At 35.3% G+C, this 19,359-nt stretch overlaps 1 protein-coding gene across 1 annotated transcript; it reads left to right on the top strand.

Annotated features, from left to right (window-relative positions):
- The first annotated feature begins 2,845 nt into the window (after positions 1-2,845).
- On the top strand, positions 2,846-17,679 carry LOC129261784 (TM2 domain-containing protein 3-like). The gene is made up of 6 exons (XM_054899821.2): positions 2,846-2,988; positions 6,939-7,156; positions 8,406-8,675; positions 10,133-10,292; positions 12,266-12,341; positions 13,724-17,679. Exons 1-6 carry the CDS (start codon positions 2,925-2,927, stop codon positions 13,890-13,892), a joined length of 957 nt encoding a protein of 318 aa, XP_054755796.2. The 5' UTR covers positions 2,846-2,924; the 3' UTR covers positions 13,893-17,679.
- The last annotated feature ends 1,680 nt before the right edge of the window (positions 17,680-19,359 follow it).

Raw genomic sequence — 19,359 nt, 5'->3', positions numbered from 1 at the left:
GACAATGAGGAGAAAATAAGAATATTTTCATATTTCATATAATAAAATAGGAAAAAATAGTGAGTGAGTGATATCAGTTCCCTCATTTGCATACCGACCGGGATGTGCATATAACTGTTTTGTGAAATTAAGCGAAACTTTAAAATGTCATACTTATTTTACATCTGATTTTGATGAAATGTTTAGTGTTATGCTTGTTGGATTTTTCTCTTTTTAGTCAAATCAAATTTTTGTTGGGGTGGACTTGTCCTTCAAGTCACATGTTACCCTTCTGAGCAGATTATTATATGACAAAACAGGCAATGCAAACGAGAAGTGTGAGCGAATTTTTTTTTTTTTTCTGAATGACCTAAGATATTTTTATTTTTCTTATTATTCCCCTCCCCTTATTTCTTTCACTTGTCTTCATGTTATATTTCTGCTCCCCCCTTCCATTTTTTTAAAGGTTTCCTCATTGAGCCACTTTTCCCCTCACTCAATGATCCGCCTATGGGATATCAATCTACCGTTACGTATTACCGTTACTAATTTAGTGGCCATTTGAGGAATAATCGGTTACCTCCCTCTTTCGATTCAATAACAAGAGATCTCAAACTTGATCTGCATCTGTGATATTCCCCCGCCCCCCCCCCCAAAAAAAAAAAAAAAAAAAAAAATCATTGTTTATATGATAGGGAGATTAGCGACCAAGTTAACATGTTTTATAGGTATATTCAGGATTGTACAGTCAGGTGATCGCGGGTCCGGAGATCGGGTATTGCTATTTGGACGAGTTATGAAATCCCCCTCCTAAAAAAAAATGGGTTGCATGAATCGGATATTGTTTCTCAGTGAACATGAGCGTACAGATGGGGGCGTGGGGCCATAGACCCCCCAAAAAAAATCACGACCTAACAAAATAGTAATAAAAGGGGAAGAAAATAAGAGGTCAAATGTGGTCACTACATGATGTCAAAATTTATCTCTCTCTCGCTCCGTTTGTGGAAAATTATCCTCCGAATTGTTTTAAAATTCAGCATGCACTGCTGTTATATTATGATGCATGTGTGACTGCCAAACTGGCCCCCGGCCCCGGGGGCACTTCCAAATGACGAGTGATACCAGCGCGCGACCAAAGAAACGCGTAAAAGGGTCTCTTTTCAAGATTGGGCACGTTCGTAATGTTATAATTAACGGTGTCAAAAACCCTTTAATACTAAAAAGGGGGTATATATATTTCGCTATAGGAAAGCTACATTAACGGTCAAATTTGTGAGGGTATATAACAAAGACGAAAATGCCTCATAAAGGATGTACTCGATCTTTGCCCCAACACTACTTGCTTAAAATCCGATTTGAGCAACGTGGGGTCCGCACTGGGGCGGTACTAAAATTTCTAAACCCAATTAATGTAAGTACAGGTAAAGCCGACGTCCGTGATCACGTGAGTGACATAACAATTAAAATATTGCTGTACTTTGTTTAGGGGGTCAATTCAGGGAATAGGCCAACTTGACAAGGGTACCGTTTTGTTTCCAATACTGTCCGGGGGGTCTAGGGTAGGTTTTCACACGCCAATACTAGGGGTGCATTGTCAGAATATGGAAAATACTAGTTGAGGGTTCTTTTCGAAACCCCTTGTCGCGCCTGGTATCCACTCATCAATGGAAGTTCCTCCCCCAAGGGCAAAGGTTTGTACCCAGAGAGGTGGCTACGCTTTATCCAACTCTATGCAGTGGCGGACCCAGCCTTCGCCAATAGGGGGGATGGAATTTTTTTCCAGCCATATTTTCCCCGATCGGCCACTCGAAGATGATTTTTTGATCTAAATATATAATATTCCTTATTTATATAATGCGAGCGCGAAGCGAGCTAATTTTTTGTTGTTGAAATTTTATGTATTTTGTCCTAAAATTTGGGCAATGTTTGTTACCCTGAAAAAGGTGTGTATGCAACTAAATAATTACTACGAACGTGAAGCGCGAGCAGAAATTTTTAATACACGTTTTGAACTGATCGAAAAGGTACCTGTTTTTAAGGACTGCTTGCAGTTAGCCATGAAGATGCCTATTTCATCAATCAAATAATGCGAGCGCGAAGCGCGAGCAGAAAAATTCGATATATTTTTTTTTGTCCTAAAAACTGGACACTGTTCATGCATGTTTTGTAAATCATGAAAATGATGAATAATATATAGCATCTTCCTACATTAATAATGCGAGCACAAAGCGCGAGCAGAAAATTTATGATCGTGATCTGAAACTGCATGGATGATTTAAAAAGAGAAAAAGTTGAATAAACAAGCTGAAATTTTTTATTAATTGTAATGAAATGGGGATATTAAGTAGTTTGTTGTATATAATCAATATTGAGACATATATAACTCGCCAATCAAAATGCGAGCGTGCTGCGCTAGCTGATACGTTTTGACAATCAGACCGTAGGGATATGTTTAAAACTTTATTGAATACATGAAATAATAGGTAGATATACCTGATAAATCCAAATTTTTGAAAATCAATTTGTAAATCAAACAAATGAATGAAAGTTCGATTTCCGAGGTGAAATATGTTTTGCATATTGACTTCCAAACTTGATATTTAAGCTGCATATTGAAAAAGATATGTAAATCTCCTAGCGCGAAAGATTCTTTCAAAGTATTCCCCTCGTCTTATTCATTACTTCGTCTTCCACCTCTTCCTTTTTTCTCCTCTTTTTCCCCTCCTTTTTTTCGTTCTTTCTTTCCCTTTTTTTGCTCCGCCAATAGGGGGGGGTGATGGGCCCCTCGCCCCCCCCCCCCCTGGATCCGCCTATGCTATGGCTTTCCGTACGTACGTACGTACCGTACCCACCTACTCTGTACATTTTTCTATTCATTATTTGTCTGTTGAAGATACCGCATAAATTTTCCTACATCATTTTGATCTCAAGACAAGAGTTCGGAAATGGGCTGTAGAAAACTCTTTATCGTGGTTTTATTCATTTTTCCATTTTGTATACGGTGTCAGGGTAAATATAATGCACTTTTATTCATTATTTTGGAGAAAGGATGGATTGTTGTATTGGCATCGACTACGTAATTAATGCCTCCTTTAAAAGGAAAATTACTTTAGTCCCGGGTATAGCTTTTCATGTTGGTTTGTAGTGGGATGTAGTTAGTAGTATGGCAGTGTATCCTATTGCCGGACACCTTTATTTCAGTGCTTTAAAAATGACAACTAGAGGAAATACAATCAAGAAAAATTCGCACTTGCTATTCCAAATATGAAAATTATGAATATGGTAAAATTATTTTATATTTACCAACCATTTTCTTTGCATCGCACTTGCCGCATACCCCTCCACGAAAAACAGTTATTTTCGTGCGTGACAAATTACATCATGATTCCGGACACGCGCCGGACGGGTAAAGATATTCTTGATTATAATGATGTAAGAACAAATTTGTGTGATTTTTTCTTCTTATATCATATCATGAGTAAATTCTAAGTTTTTGTTTGCTGTTTTTATATCGATTCTGAGCAGATGTTGGTAATAAATTCGTGTTTGATTACTTATTTCATTTTTTCTTGTTAGCTGCATGTTTCATGGAACTTTCCAATATTATGCTCGTTCGTATCGTGACGCTCATCAAGTTCTATCGATGCGCTGCCGATCGTCGATGGCTCTATATACTCACGGTAAACCTCGCGCACGGGAACCTTGAGAACTAGCCGTCGACGATCACCCACAATACACCACACCTCATCATTCGATCGAAGGAGCAGACGAGATTGAAATTCGGCAGATCAGACCCATATTTCCGTTAGAAAATATATCAATTGTTAATGCAAAACTATGTTATTTGATATTTTAAGCATTTTCTGCCATTTTAGAGATAAATAAGGTAAAAGTTTGATTTTTTCGCCTTGTTTTTGCAATCCTGTTCTATGTATTGCTCTGTGAAATTGAATTGCGGAAGTCTTACGGTACGAAATTGTTTTCGAACGCAGTAATATGCGCGTCCGGAATCATAATAGTGTCCGGGAATACAATACGTGACTATACTAGTAATACTAGTAGTAGTGACTACAGTCCAGACTAGTCTTGAGGACGCAATGATGATGACTTTTAAAATAATGAAATATACTTCTTCATCATTGACGTCTTGATCAGGCCTTCATAGACATGTAAGAGAACGAAGTAAACAAAGATGGATTTCCCTAGGAAATCCATCTTTTGAAACCAAAATCACGTGAAGTTTATGAATTTTATTGATTTTTACACCTTCCTATGCCTAATGCATAGGAAGGTTTTAAAAATTATTATGTAAAAATGTAGAAAATAAAGGTTTCTTACCTAACTGATGCCGCGTAGACCCCTCGATCCACATGTAAACAACGGAAATACAATAGCGTCGACCCTTGAACCGTTTATGTATGACGTACTTCCGGCTAGCAATGCCGTTCTGACGCATAATTTATAGACAATTATTATTTTACAAATATTAAAATTCATTACGTAATTATAAATAATTATTAGTATTAAATTAATTATTTATAATTACGTAATGAATTTCAATATTTGTAAAATAATTTTTTTTTTCTATAAATTATTTGTCAGAACGGCATTGCTAGCCGGAAGTACGTCATACATAAACGGTTCAAGGGTCGACGCTATTGTATTTCCGTTGTTTACATGTGGATCGAGGGGTCTACGCGGCATCAGTTAGGTAAGAAACCTTTATTTTCTACATTTTTACATAATAATTTTTAAAACCTTCCTACGCATTAGGCGTAGGAAGGTGTAAAATCAATAAAATTCATTAACTTCACGTGATTTTGGTTTCAAAAGATGGAAATCCATCTTTTTTTACTTTGTTCTCTTACATGTCTATGAAGGCCTGTTCAAGACGTCAATGATGAAGAAGTATATTTCATTATTTTAAAAGTCATCATCATTGCGTCCTCAAGACTAAGTAGTGACTAGTGTGTCCTATTGCCGGATACCTTTATTTTAGTGCCTTAAAACTGACAAAGGAAACACATTTTTTAATAATCGCACTTGCTATTCCAGGCCTTATCCTGAAATAAGTCACCTCTCTTCTCGTGTGTGTCAGTTTTCGTTACAGCTATTCATCATATAACTTGGCTCTTATGTAAATTTAATTCTTTAAATTATTTTTTCTTAATAAAAAATAGAGATTGAAAAATGAAAATTTTCTTGCCATATTACTTTCCACCAATAGAGGGCGTACACAAAAAATATGCCCAAAATTCAAGTGTTTGAGCGCTCTGGGGAATCCAAAAATTTTCTCAAGTTACTAATGAAAAATAAATTGCAACTGTATGGAAATTAGTAATTTTGGTCACAAAAGTGACATTTTAATGATTTTTTAAAGTGTGTGCTATGTACAGCATTGGCATACCATAGTCCTACCTGTAGATTCCCCACAGGCATGATGGTTGCAGTGAACAAGTGACCGCCGCTGACGAAATGAACGGCAGTAAATGGAGTGGTGACTTAAACCAGGATAATGCCCTATTCCAAATATGAAAATTATGAATTTTGTAAAATTATTTGATATTTGATACCAGCCATTAAGCTTTGCATCACACTGACCAAATAGTTTTTGACAATAATTGTAGGTATGTTGCAACAACAAAAAATTTGAGAAATGAGGTGTTTGCTTCATAGCATCATTTAGAGCTCATCAAGACCTTTCATTTAATACGTCATTCATTTCAATAGCCCCAGTAACAAGAAAGTTATGGTAGTTTTAAGTTTGCACAAATCGCCTCTTCAATTCTTATGTATTCCTTTGTTTTTAAAAACAAAAGTTGTGACCTTAATTGGGACCAAGGTGCACTAATAGAAAACAACAATGCGCATACATTGGCATAGGGAAAACTCCAAGAAATTACAGACATCGCCGAAACGGACATAAAAAACACACTAAGCGTCAGTAGATTTCTTTCAAATTTCACCACAATGTAGTTGAAATGTTGTTCTATCGGAATGAATACCTTTTAGAGTGGGATGATACCTGTAAATATGAATAGCAAGAGGTTGAAAGCAAGGCCAAAGTTCCAGTAGCACAAAGAGTTGCAAGATCACCGAGTGAGATTTTTTTTCAAGTCTAGACAGCTGCCACAAACATTCAACTACATAAAAACAATGATGTCTTTGGGAATAACCTTTCCTTGCACATGCAAACACAATACAAAGCAATGCCCCCACAGTCACCCTGAGATTATAGGCAGCACACTCAATGCCTCGTTCAGAATGCACCTAGAGGGCGCTTTTGCAACATACCTAGACAATAGGTAGTAAACTAAGTAATACGCGCGTCCGTCCGGAATCATGATGCTATAGATCTAATGTCCAGTAATACAGTACGTGACTATAGATCTAGACCTACTTATTAAAGAAAATGGAAAGTGGGAATGTGAATTTGCTATTCCACCTAATGTATATTTATGATGACTGACGTACTACATATCCACATTTTTCACAAACTACATACATGTAGACCTCGATCTATTACAATATTCAATAACTTTGTTATTTTTTCAGATTTGTGTTTTTGATGAAATTTTCAGCATTTTTGTTTTGCTTGTTTTTACTCTAACCCAGTTTGCACAGTGTACCTCACCCATACCAATTACCATGCACGAGTTGAACCAAGGAGCTTCCAACACAGTTGAACACCATTTCAAAATGTCCCTTTCTCCTATCAAGGAGCTTCCAAGCTCTCATGCTAAATGAAGTATATGTAGTGGTGTGGTTTGTTGTTGAAATCATTTTGACAAACGATAAAGTTTAGGATCTGTTGAAACATATATTGGGCAACCTATCGTGGGTTTTGAGGTGGAAGTCACATATACAGTTATTTATTGCAGGATCACATATTAACTGCCGATTGGACACGAATCAGACTCTCTTTTTATATATCTGTAATTCAAATTTATATCTTGAAGATGGAACAACTGTTGGAACAGTTGGACAGACTTCTCCAACACCAGTGCAGACTGTGGCAGCAGTGGTACAGGAGAATGCTACAAAAACTACCACCACACCTAAAACTGTGACTCACAACACATCAGATCCAACGGCTCAAGTGCCAACATCGAAATCTTCAAACACATCTGCAGAAACTACAGGAAATGACACTTCTAGTCCTACAACTACAACATCGGTATGGATTGTAGAATTTATAAAGAAAGAAAGATTTGAATTAAGTGACAGTCTCTAGCATTGTCTATTAATTTTTTTCGTGATTTTTTTTTCATGTTACTTTGATTAAAATTGAGGATCATTAGAGCTAATTATTTTGATTTTAAAAAGATTATTAGAGCTGATTAATTTAGATACCATGCATTACAAGAACTATAACCATTTCAAAGTACAATTCCGTTTCTCATTCACTCTTTGTTTTTTTGTTTTTTATTCCACCAAAATAATTGAAAACCAGAAACAAAAAATTGGGGATTTGTAGGGGAATGATACTGATTTGTAGTAACAATGCAAAATATGAGTCAACAATTTCCAATCATTTGATGCATCATAGTATTTTTGGGAAATGTTTTCTCTTAGTTTCAATTTTCTTCAAATTTCAAGTTTGTCTTATTGTCTTCTTCATAATCAGTTTAGGGGATTAGTATTTATTATAATATGAGCTACTACTAGCCTCAACAAGGTCTACACTTTGATAGCTCTTCCAGTAGGAGCAACTCACCTCAAGGTCTACATACACACTTTGATAGCTCTCACACTATTTGATTCATGCCTTTAGTTGTCAACTACATGTATTCAATTATGTTTCATCTAACTGCATGTATTTTTATTTTTGTGTGTGTTCTGTCTTTATAAGTATCATCTTGTTTATTTTTAAGAAGTTGAATAGATCTTAAACCTTTATAAAGATATCAAGTAAGTTGTGATAAAATATATATATTTATTGTTGGCTAAAGGAAATTCTATATATTTTCATAACAGATGTACCCTTGTCAAGCAGTCATCAAATTTACGTTCACCAAACACATTATCACCCATTGTATGCATTGTATATTTATCTATATATAGATAAATATACAATGCATACAATGAGTAAATCAATTAGATTATAGCATAGGCTTGTGAGCGGGGCCCTGGAATAATAATCAACATGTCACACATTAATTTCATCAATTTCATTGTTGGGCAACAATGATCTGATGTAGAGGAAGCATGCTGCATGACACATGTAGCTCATTGTTAGAGCGCAATCCAATAACCCAGATTTGATTCCTACTTGGTGCGTTGGTGCGTTCTGTTACCAGTCCTCACACAGAGAGGATTTTAAGCCTTTGATCCTCTGGTTACTTTCTGACAAGCAATATACTTTTTCAACAGTGAGGTAAAAAAAAAAATCACCTCCATGGTAAATCAATGTCTGTCCTTTGCAGGCTAGTGAAAAAACCAATGAGGAACTCCCAACTGAAGATGCAGTAACGGATGAAGCCATGGCAACCACCGGCCTTGATGATGAAGATTCTGTCACTACAACTGCTCAACCAACTACACCACCTGTGCCAACTTACTATGAGCTCTGTCCGTCTGGTCTGCCTTGTGAGAAGCTAGGTGCACAGTGTCTCAATTGCAGTATGGATACCTCTTGCGTGTATGGGAGAGAATATAATACGACTTGTTACCCCAAGCAAGGCCTCGACTGTGTGGTGAGATTGATCAACGACTAATTGATTTTGCATTATTGATCAAACTTGATTGCTTAAATTATTGATCAAATGTGTAATCAATCAGTTGATTAAAGAATGATAAAGCATCTAGGTACTTTGCCTTAAGTCTGTTAGCTTGGAATCCCACTATGAAGGCATGCGTCTTTTTATAACGGCTTTCCTGCATTACCAATTGTTTTGTCGGTAAAATGCCAATACGTCCACTGCCAACTCGTCCACTCACCACATGGTCTACCTTCATTTAGTCTAATGCCATTCCGTCCATCAGCATTTTGTCTAACAACCATTTGGTCCAATCATCATTTTGTCTAATCACCAGTTCGTCTATTACCATTTTGTCTAATAACCAGTTGGTCTAATACCCATTTTCTTTTCATTAATTTTGCACAATTTACACTTTAATTTAATTAGAACACATGGTATATGGACTAAATGGTTTCTGGACAAACTGGTTATTAGACGGAATGGCATTAGACAAAATGAAAGTAGACCATGTGTTGAGTGGAAGAACTGATGGTAGACCAAATGATAGAAGACGAGTTGGCAGTTGGACTAATTGTCATTAGACGAATTGGAAATAAACAGTCTTGTCCATATGGTGAAGTGTGACAATTGGTAGTGACCGGCCGCTTTGTGGGTTTCCTGCACGAAAGACCCATCTCAGACTTTAGACAAGGTATATGTCTGCCCTCTCTGTTGGTATTTCATATTTGTTGATATGGAATAGATGTTCTTATTGTAACTGGTGTATTCAAAACCTGGGACATAATTAGTATACCATTACGCATTTACATTCTCAACTGCCTACTTACGCACTCTTTGCTTTGTTGACATGCATGAAATCATTGTAAAGGAGAAGTTCAGCCCAAAGAAAAGTTTGTTGTAAATATAGCAGAAAAAATTATTTAAAAATATTAGTGAAGGTTTGAGGAAAGTTAAGAAAGTTGTTACAATTTTAAGTTTTGGATTTGTGGCGTCATAAATGAGCAGCTGCCCCATATGTTATGTTATTAAAAATTAATTTCATTTTTCAATGGTTTCTGATGACTTATTTTTGTTTTCTTTTCATGATTGGGTGTGAAATGATTTGTCTCTCGGTATAAAAAAGGTACAGTAAAAACCATTTTCAATTTTCTGAGAAAATGACATTTCATTGATTTTTTACCATTCGCTATGTAGGAATGCTGCTCGCATATGATGTCACAAATCACATAATTGAAATTCTAATAAGTTTTTAATTCTTTGATGGATTTTTCTCAAACCTTCACCAATGTTTTTTTTTTTTTCTGCTATTTTTACCCCAAAAAAATTGTCAGGGTGAACTTCCCCTTTAAATTCTCAATACAACATACAATTTCTATATGAGTTAGAATTTTGATTAATAGTTATGAATTCTCATCGAGTATCTACCCATTTTTTTTTTATATCTCTAAAAGGGTCCTTTACCTGTTAAAAGGACGTACCAATGTAGATATTGTTACCAGACTGAGACGTGGCAGCAATCCTGTACACCAGCCAATAACTGCCATGTTTATGCTTGCCCTAAGCAATATATTAGAGTCAATTGCACAGTGGACGAAGATGTCTTCTGTTTAGGTAAGGCATATCTTGATTATATGTTATAAACTTAAAGGTAAAATAACGTAGTTGCAGCAAACAATTGTTTCATGAGAAAGTCTTGAAATCAAGGTTAAATTCCATGATATTATCATAGATCTAGTTTTGGTACATTCTTAGCTGAAAACTGACACCACTTCTGATCACAAACACAGAAAAGCATATGTGGGACATTCTATTGATTTTGCTTGGAAAGCATTGTCACGCCTAAACTTTTCATCCAGCGTTGGCCGACATACTTAGGTTATGGCCAGCCATTTATTAATCCCATTTTTAATCACAAATTTCCTTTTTATTAACAACACAAAATGATTTCTCTGACATATCAAGAATTTGAATTCTTGATATTTTGTGTTAATAAAATGCAAATCTTGATGTAAAGAATGGAATGCTCGTGGGGGGCATGGTGGTCTAGTGGTTATGACTCATCTTTCAATATGAGGGACGTGGGTTTGATTCCCGGCCATGGCGTGTTTTCCTTCAGCAAGAAATTTACCCACATTTCACTGCACTCAACCCAGGTGAGGTGAAGAAATTCCTCAAATATTAGAGTGCCTGTAGGCAGCACGGCTTTAGCCGGGGTAATAATAATAATAACATTGTAATGCGCAGTATAAATGTACAATTATTGTTAAGAAATTGGATTAAATGAGAAATGGCTGGCCATGCACACAGTATCTCAAAAAAACACTGGCTATGAAATATCAAAGTGTGACTGCCCCTTCATTACTTACTTTTGTCACAATTGTCCTAATAAACATGCTAATTTGTTGTGTCGTTTCAAGAATAACCTTGGCAAAACATTTTTGCGTACCCATCAGTGCAGAATCGCCCTTACTCAATGCCCTCATATGTGGTGCTAAGGGCGTTTTTGCACACATGTGGTGCGTGTGTTATGTTAAGGATGCTCTTGCACCAACACAACAAATTAAATATTTGAACAGTGATAGCTTGTCTTGTTTCATTTTATATTAACAATTTTCGACTATTTTTGTCTCAAGAAAAATGGGAAAGGTTGATCATCATGGTGAATAAGAGAACTCAAAATTAGTGTACTAATAGCAAGTACCGTATGGGCCCTACCTAGTATTCAATTTTAAAAGATTTTGACAAATTCCCCTAAATATTTAGAAATAGGGAATTTATCTCAATTTCATACCTTTGGTATTTCCAGGGTAATCTGTTGTCGGTATTTTCTCTATCAATCGGTCGACTGTATACGCAGAGGATCGAATTATGCGGCGATGACCTTTTGCACTGAATTGCACTAGTATTTAACCTAGTGATGATAGATAGCGAAACTCAATATGGTTTAGATTGCTAAACTAGATCTAGATTTATGTAAGTCTCTGGCTTTGACTAATTCCCTGTTTGGTCTCATCTCAAATAATCTAGTCCATAGTCGGATAGAGCAAAGGCAGATAGAGAGACAGGGCCATCTTTCATCGCTAGGTTGAATACTAGTGCTGACGGGTGGAATACTAGTGCCAAAAACCATCGCCGTATAATTCAATCACCCGCGCACACAGTTGACGGGTTGAAGAAAAAAAATACGCAAAAAGAATAACCAGCATTTGCTCTTGGAAATAAGACAGGTCTGAAATTGATGTAAATTCCATATTTCTGTATATTTGAGGAAACTCTCCAACGGGTTGAATACTAGTGCACTTACGGTAAGCAAACAAGATTATTTTTTCTCTTCTTAATCTTATCTCTTCTAAATTATAGGAAATAAAAAGAATTGAATTAGATTAAATCAGATAAAATAATATTCTGAGCAACTGGGTTAAACTGCAATTCCCTTACAAATTCAAAATGTAATGTACCAAAAGGGCATTTTCTAATATATATTCATGTGTCATAAGCCAGTCTTTTTTACAAGCTACTTTAGTTGTTTTTTTTGTCATGGTGAAATTATGTTGTTATTTTTTACTATTTTTGTGCCCAATCAGGCTCCAGAAATTTTCATAGAAGAAAACCCTGCAATTGGACTTCAGGCTCAAAGTGGTCAACAGCACTCATATTAAGGTAATCTAAATACCTATTTCTTTAAGAGAGTTATTTTTTTTGTCAAAAGTTCTGGTAAACTTGTAAAAATAAACCTTCTATTAGTCATATGTTCACCTACTAAAAGTCAATTCACTATTTTTGACCAGATATTCAAAGCCAAAATGTGTTGTGTATCTCCTCTAAGTAGCATTGCTCAGATTCCGTAGTCCCAGTACATTTGACTTACATGTAGGCAGTTACCTGTATATTCTTAGTTTTAAACATAAATTGTAGCTGTAGTAACAGGGTTCCCAGCCCATCAGGGAAAAATCAGGGAATTTTGTTTTCTTGAAAAGCTGGGAACCCAGAGTAATAATCTCAATTTAAGAATCCAATCAAATGACCCCCCCCCCCATACTTGTATGTGTACTTAAGAGTGGTGTGCATAAATAATTATGGTAGAAAGTATGTACCGGTAATTGCCGAGAAATCAGCGAAATAAACATGACCGACCACCAGGTGACAATTTTCCCCTCAAAGCAATAATGATGATGCCCGTACCCACATGTTGTTAATGAGCTTTTAAAATCTTGTATCATAGAATTCAAATGAAATTATGATTAGTGCAGAAAAGGCCTATTTAAGACTTATGACATAATTGCAAGCTTCTTTTGATGAGGGATATTTCTCTACATGATCAAAAGTTGAGAGACTGTTTTGATATAATTCTAAAAATTTTAATATTTTGGTATGATCACACTGGTAGGGATGTAGTCAAGGCTCATATTTCTGATTCATGAGGCCGCTGGAGAAAACTATAGGCTATTGTGGCCTTGAGGCTAGCCTGGGGCCCGTCTTACAAAGAGTCACGATTGATCCGATCAATCGCAACTTTGGAAACTTAGCAAATTCAACTATAAAATGCATGTTTGTATACAGTAAATACAGTATTTGACTACTGATGGGGTTACCCTGTTTGAATAATACATGATAAATAAATGTTTGTTTTAAAAAAATCTACATGTGTATATCCATAAATTCATTGATTTCTTGACAATTTGGTGTGTTCTCCTTTGTTTGCAATGGACATTTTGCAAATTTCCTGTGAAAAATTATGGCACCGATGGATTTCCATAGAGTTAAGATTGATCCGATCAATTGCAACTATGGAAGGCCAGCAACGTCAGTATGTTTGTTCAAAATATTTTCTAACTATGATGTATACCCATAAATTCATTGATTTCTTGACAATTTGGTGTTTTCCTTTGTTTACAAAGAACTTTTGCAAATTTCCTGGAGAAAAAATTATGGCACTGATGGATTTCCATAGAGTTACAATTGATTGGATCATTCACAAAATCTTTGTACTCCATCCCTGCATATGTTTATGTATTAATTACTGAATATGTTATTTTCTATAGTGTCACGCTTGGAGGATTTGGAGCAGATAGATTTTACCTGGGCTATTGGCAATCGGGTCTTGGAAAGCTCTTCAGCTTTGGAGGAGCCGGGGTCTGGACGTTAATTGATGTGTTGCTCATCGCGGTTGGCTACATCACCCCCTCAGATGGATCTCACTACATTTATTGACCAATCAGATGGACTCTTATATCCAAATTGATTTTGAGTTTGGTCATCAATACCTCACGCATGATTTCACACAAGGATGTTTACAAAGATTGAGCTGATTGGTTAAACATGGGATACATTTTGATTGGTGTAAAGGATACTGAAGGGCCAATTCATATAACACTTTTGTCCAGTTGTCAACTAATTGCATATCTACACTTCACAAATGATAACTACGGTGTTGTAATAAAAACTTTGGTAAAATTGCTATCAGTGGCAACTTACACGGTACAGGGCTTCAAGATCTAGGGCCGGTATTCAATTGACAGTATTGATCGAGTAAGCCTTTTGCTCAACTTTTTACTTTGCTAAGCAAAATACTTAAACTCGAATTCAGATCACATCTAAGTATTTTGCTTTAGCAAGCCAAATTTAAGCTAAATACTCACTAATTACCATTGAGATGTCATAAAGTTTGAGCCAAATAACGCACTTGTATTTATCCATCCTTGCCCAGTTTGTATGACTGTGCATATGGACGTTTGTAAACTTCACGCAAGGTAGGTGGCTGACTTACATGTAGATTTAAGCAATTATTTAACCAAAAAAAATAAAATTGAATGTCAGAGATCGATAAGTATTTTACTTGATAAGCATAATACTGAGTAAAATCCTGGCACAAGTATCGAATTGAATACCAGCCCAAGTATCCATGGTAAGTTAGGATGAAAGTCAGCCTTCCCAATTGGCCCTTATCTGCATAAAACTGAGGTGTGGAAGTTATAAGTGCAATTGTGAAATATTGTTATGTAAATAATAATGTATTTAGAAGTGTAATATATAGACCTTTACTTTGTAACAATTCCAGATCATCTTCAATACTAAAACACATTGGAGAATCTACATGTAAGTGTGTATATTGGAAATCCAAATTGAGAAAGTAGTAAAAAGAAATTCATTATGATTTTTATTTTTTGTGATTCCATCTTGAACATTATTTGTAATCACTTTCTCAGCCTATAGACTACAAAAATTTGAATAAAAAAATCAATATTTGCTCTCTGTTAATAACTTTGGTAGAAATGCATTTATTTTAACAGAAGGGATAAATGCTATGCTGGTCCATAGCTCGATACAGGTTTCCTGATTTGCATGTGTATCCCCTGAACTGTGTATGTTTATATATTGATAGCTTTTAATGTGAGTTTTTATTTTGTAGTATTTTCCTTGATTAGATGGAAAGGTGGTTAGAGTATAGTCTGCAGGCACAGACCCTTGTTTTTTTTGTGAAGTGAATGGTGTAGAGTCTGAAATAGAAGACTAGATTTACCTATGTACCGTGGCTGCTTCTACCATTTGACACACAGAGGCTCGTATTCTAATGAGAGTTTTCAAGTGAGCCATGGTATAGAACAATGGACTACGCAGATTTTGGTACATAATTACACTTAGTTCATCGCATACACAAAGAGAAATCAAGTTACTAAATGCGCGCTTTTGGCAGGGCGCTTTAGCTTTATTGAAGTACGATAATGCGCTAAATCTGCCTAGTCCAGAGGGTCGTTTGTTTGAATCGCACCATGACCTAGCGTCCTTTGGCAAGGCATCAATCCACAATTTGCCACTCTCCACCCAGGTGTTAAATGGGTACCCGGTAGGATACGAAAGCCTATGTAGTATGCCTAGCAATTGAGTCTTGAAACTTTTTTTGGAATGCTCCCCAGGGAGTGGAGAAGGTGCATACATTGTATGCGGACATGCAAGGATCCAATGAACGGGGTAATAATATATCTGTAAAGCGCTTAGAAACATTGTTCCGATGTGTTAAGCATTATATAAATGTGTATTATTATTATAATGTACCATGGTACCATTGAAACCTTAATACAGGCCATAGGGTCTGGAGTGTAGTCTCTACTCTAGACATGATTTTATTTGTTAAAGTGTCAAATTTGGGCCTGTGTTGTATACTAGGCAACATATTTTGATTATAAGAAGAGTTATGGCTCATTCAGACAGAGTGTAACCAAGCTTAAAGGACAAGTCCATCCCAACAAAAAGTTGATTATAATAAATAAAATGTAATCAAAATCGGATGTAAAATAAGAAAGTTATGACATTTTAAAGTTTCGCTTAATTTCACAAAACAGTTATATGCACATCCTGGTTGGTATGCAAAATGAGACTGATGACATCATCCACTCACTATTTCTTTTGTATTTTATTATATGAAATATTCTGATTTTCTCCTCATTGTCAAGTGAAACAATGATTAATTCCTCCCTGAACATGTAGAATCAGTATTGTTTTATACTATATGGTTCAGTCAAGATGGTCCTTATTGTCAAATCTGTGAATAATGAAATATTGTATAATTCGAACGATAAAAAACAAAAGAAATAGTGAGTGAGGGACATCATCACCTCTCTAATTTGCATGCCACTAAGTTGTGCATATCACTGTTTTGTGAAAAATAAGCGAAACTTTAAAAAGCCATTATTTTCGTATTTCACATCCGATTTTGATGAAATTTTCAGTGTTATGCTATTTTGTTTTTTCTCTTTTTATTCAAATCAACATTTTTCTGGGGTGGACTTGACCTTTAACAATAGTATAGTAAAGGTGTTGTGAATCAGATGAAAAGTCTGTGGACTCTCAATCACATGGTCTGGGGTTCAATCCTCCTGCTGCAATTGTGTCCTTTGGTAAGGCATTTATCTACTTATGCAACTCTCGACCCAGGTGTAGTAAATGGCTATCTATTAGGGAGGAATTCTTAAAGGGTTGGGCACCCGCTCAGGGTAGCTATGCCAAGGCCAGGGTAATAGTATACAAGTGCTTATTAAGCATTGTAAAAATGTTGCATTTATTATTAGTATTACTCTTTTTGTTGACCGGTTAAAAAAAAATGTATACCAAACAACCAAACAGATCTCTTTTTAAAAGCACAAAGTAATGTACATGTATGATATAAAATAATTTTGAATTTTTTATGTCACAAGTTTGTCTCACCAACCTTGGGCACATATTTTTAAAGATGCACGAGGCATTGATCGACTTCAGTTCCTTCATTTTTTCATTCTGCCATTAACATAAACATGCATGTCACCATGTTTAAAAACTTTAAGAAAAGAAATGCGGACCTTATGGTAGTGACAGAATGAAAAATGAAGGCAGAAATTTAGAAAAAATAAGATATCAAGTAGTTCCGCATTGGAAGAGGATGAATAATGTATTGGCAACAATTAATGTCCAAAGCATTGGGAAGGTAGAATGAGTGTAGTATGGTCCCATGTACATGAAAAAGGCCAATGGCTAGAAGGGCTATGTTTTTATATTTAATAATAAACCTGTCGACAGTAAAAGAAGACAATTTAACTTTTTCATTGTGTCAGTACTTTATTTCAATGTATTTTATGTTTGCTTTATTTCTTAGTACTTTTAAATAAAAAATGTGAAATTTAGATATTTCAACTCGACCACTAAAAGCTTTAGTGTAATCTGTATGAAGAATTAAAGAAAAGTGAAAATGACGTGTACCTATGACAGATTTACAAGTGTTTGCATCAGTTAATACCAACTCTTGCTTTTCAAATGCAAACTTTTACTTTTGTATGTTTGTAAGTTGCTCCATGTTTTGAAATGTTGCTCATCCTATTTTATCTTGGACACGTACCATAAAAGATATACTTTAGATAACTCCAGTCTATACAAAACTATATTCATACGTTACAATCAGTTGTGTTACTTTGAAGTCAAATGATCTAGATACATTGATGACATAATACATGATTAACTAGAGGTAAAATTGCCTAAGTCGAATATTTGCCAAATTGAAGAAATCTTTTTGACCGGATATTTTCTTCAAGTCAAAATGATTTCTGTGGTCCAAGATTGATTTGACTAGGACAGTTAATTGTTCACATGTTTGTATCTTTTATAACTGTTAAATATATTGCTTAAATTGTTGACATTGATAATGTATGTGATGTGTATATATTTATAAAATAAAATTTCTTTAGACACCTAAACAAAAGTCGGTGCCGTGTATTTTAGCGAGGATCTCATCATATTAAAGGGGAAGTTCACCCTGAAGAAAACTTTTGTTGTAAAAATAGCAGAAGTAAATTAATAAAAAATATTGGTGAAGGTTTTAGGAAAATTGATTATATTAAGAGAATTCGAATTTCAAGATTTTTATTTGTGACATCATAAACCAGCAGCTGCCCCATATGTTATGTAATTAACATGCATAAATTTTCAATGGTTTGTGATGATTTATTTTTTATTTTCGTTTTGGGAGCATGTGTGAAATCATTGTGTATTGATATACTGAAGGTACAATAAACACCATTTTCAATTTTCTGAGAAGATAAATTTTATTGATTTTTTTACCATACGATATGTGGGCGAGCTGCTCGCATACGACGTCACAAATCAAATAATCAAAATTCTAATAACTTTTTATTCTTTGATAGATTATCTTCAAACCTGATTTTTACAAGAAACTTTTTGTCAAGGTAAACTTCCCCTTTAACCCTAAGACTGAGGGGGGGCTGATTCAGCCCCCCCCCCCCTCAACATTTTTCATGATAAATCCGCCGCGCGAATTTTTTTGACCGCGTCGCTCAATGACTTTTTACATTCAAGTCTCGCGCAACTTTTGAGACCAAAATTGCGACCCCAGGTACGCGGTTCCGAAATAACGCAACATTTCGTAACTGCATGCAGACCCAAAATTGCTCATAAACATTAATTTGTGTCCAAATCCAATGCAAATAGTGTTTTTAGCCAAAATTCATAAATGTATCATTATTTTTCCTTTTACCGATTACAATCAATTTATTCCATCTTATTTATGGTCAAAATAAAGTCCCCGATAATTTCCATTGAAAAATCAATAAAAAACAGAGTCGAAAAACAAAGAAATTTAGAACACAATATAATACATAAGAAAATATGTGATTTTGAAATTTTGATCAGATTCATATAAAGTATATGTGTACTAAAAAAATAGCATTTTAGGGGCATTATTTAGTAAATTAGAGCAAACTTGATTTTACGCATAAATTAGCATAATTAGCAATGAGTTTTTTGCAAAACTTGATCTTGTAGTTTTGTAGATTATGCCATGGGCAACGCGCATGCCAATTTTCGCCGCGATCACGCGATAGACGGCCGAGATCACAAGGGGGGCTGAATCAGCCCCCCCCCCCCCCCTCAGTCTTCTTAGGCATTGAAATAGCCCAGTCTATTTAGGGTTAAGACATTTTGCATCTTTAAAATCTGCTTTTCCTCGTTTGATTATAATAGATGTGACAATATACAAATAGTGAATAGGGACGAGTGAGATTGTATGAGATTTCACTTGAGGTGAAAGAAACAGCAAATGTGAAATCTTGTACCATTGCATGACCTGGAATATTTGCTACTTGTTTTTTATAATGCCTCAGAAGTAAGCAAACTTAGAAATAACGTTCATCCATGA

Source organism: Lytechinus pictus, chromosome 5, assembly GCF_037042905.1.
Source record: "Lytechinus pictus isolate F3 Inbred chromosome 5, Lp3.0, whole genome shotgun sequence".
NCBI lineage: Eukaryota > Metazoa > Echinodermata > Echinoidea > Temnopleuroida > Toxopneustidae > Lytechinus > Lytechinus pictus.
This window is presented reverse-complemented; position numbering and strand designations above follow the sequence as displayed.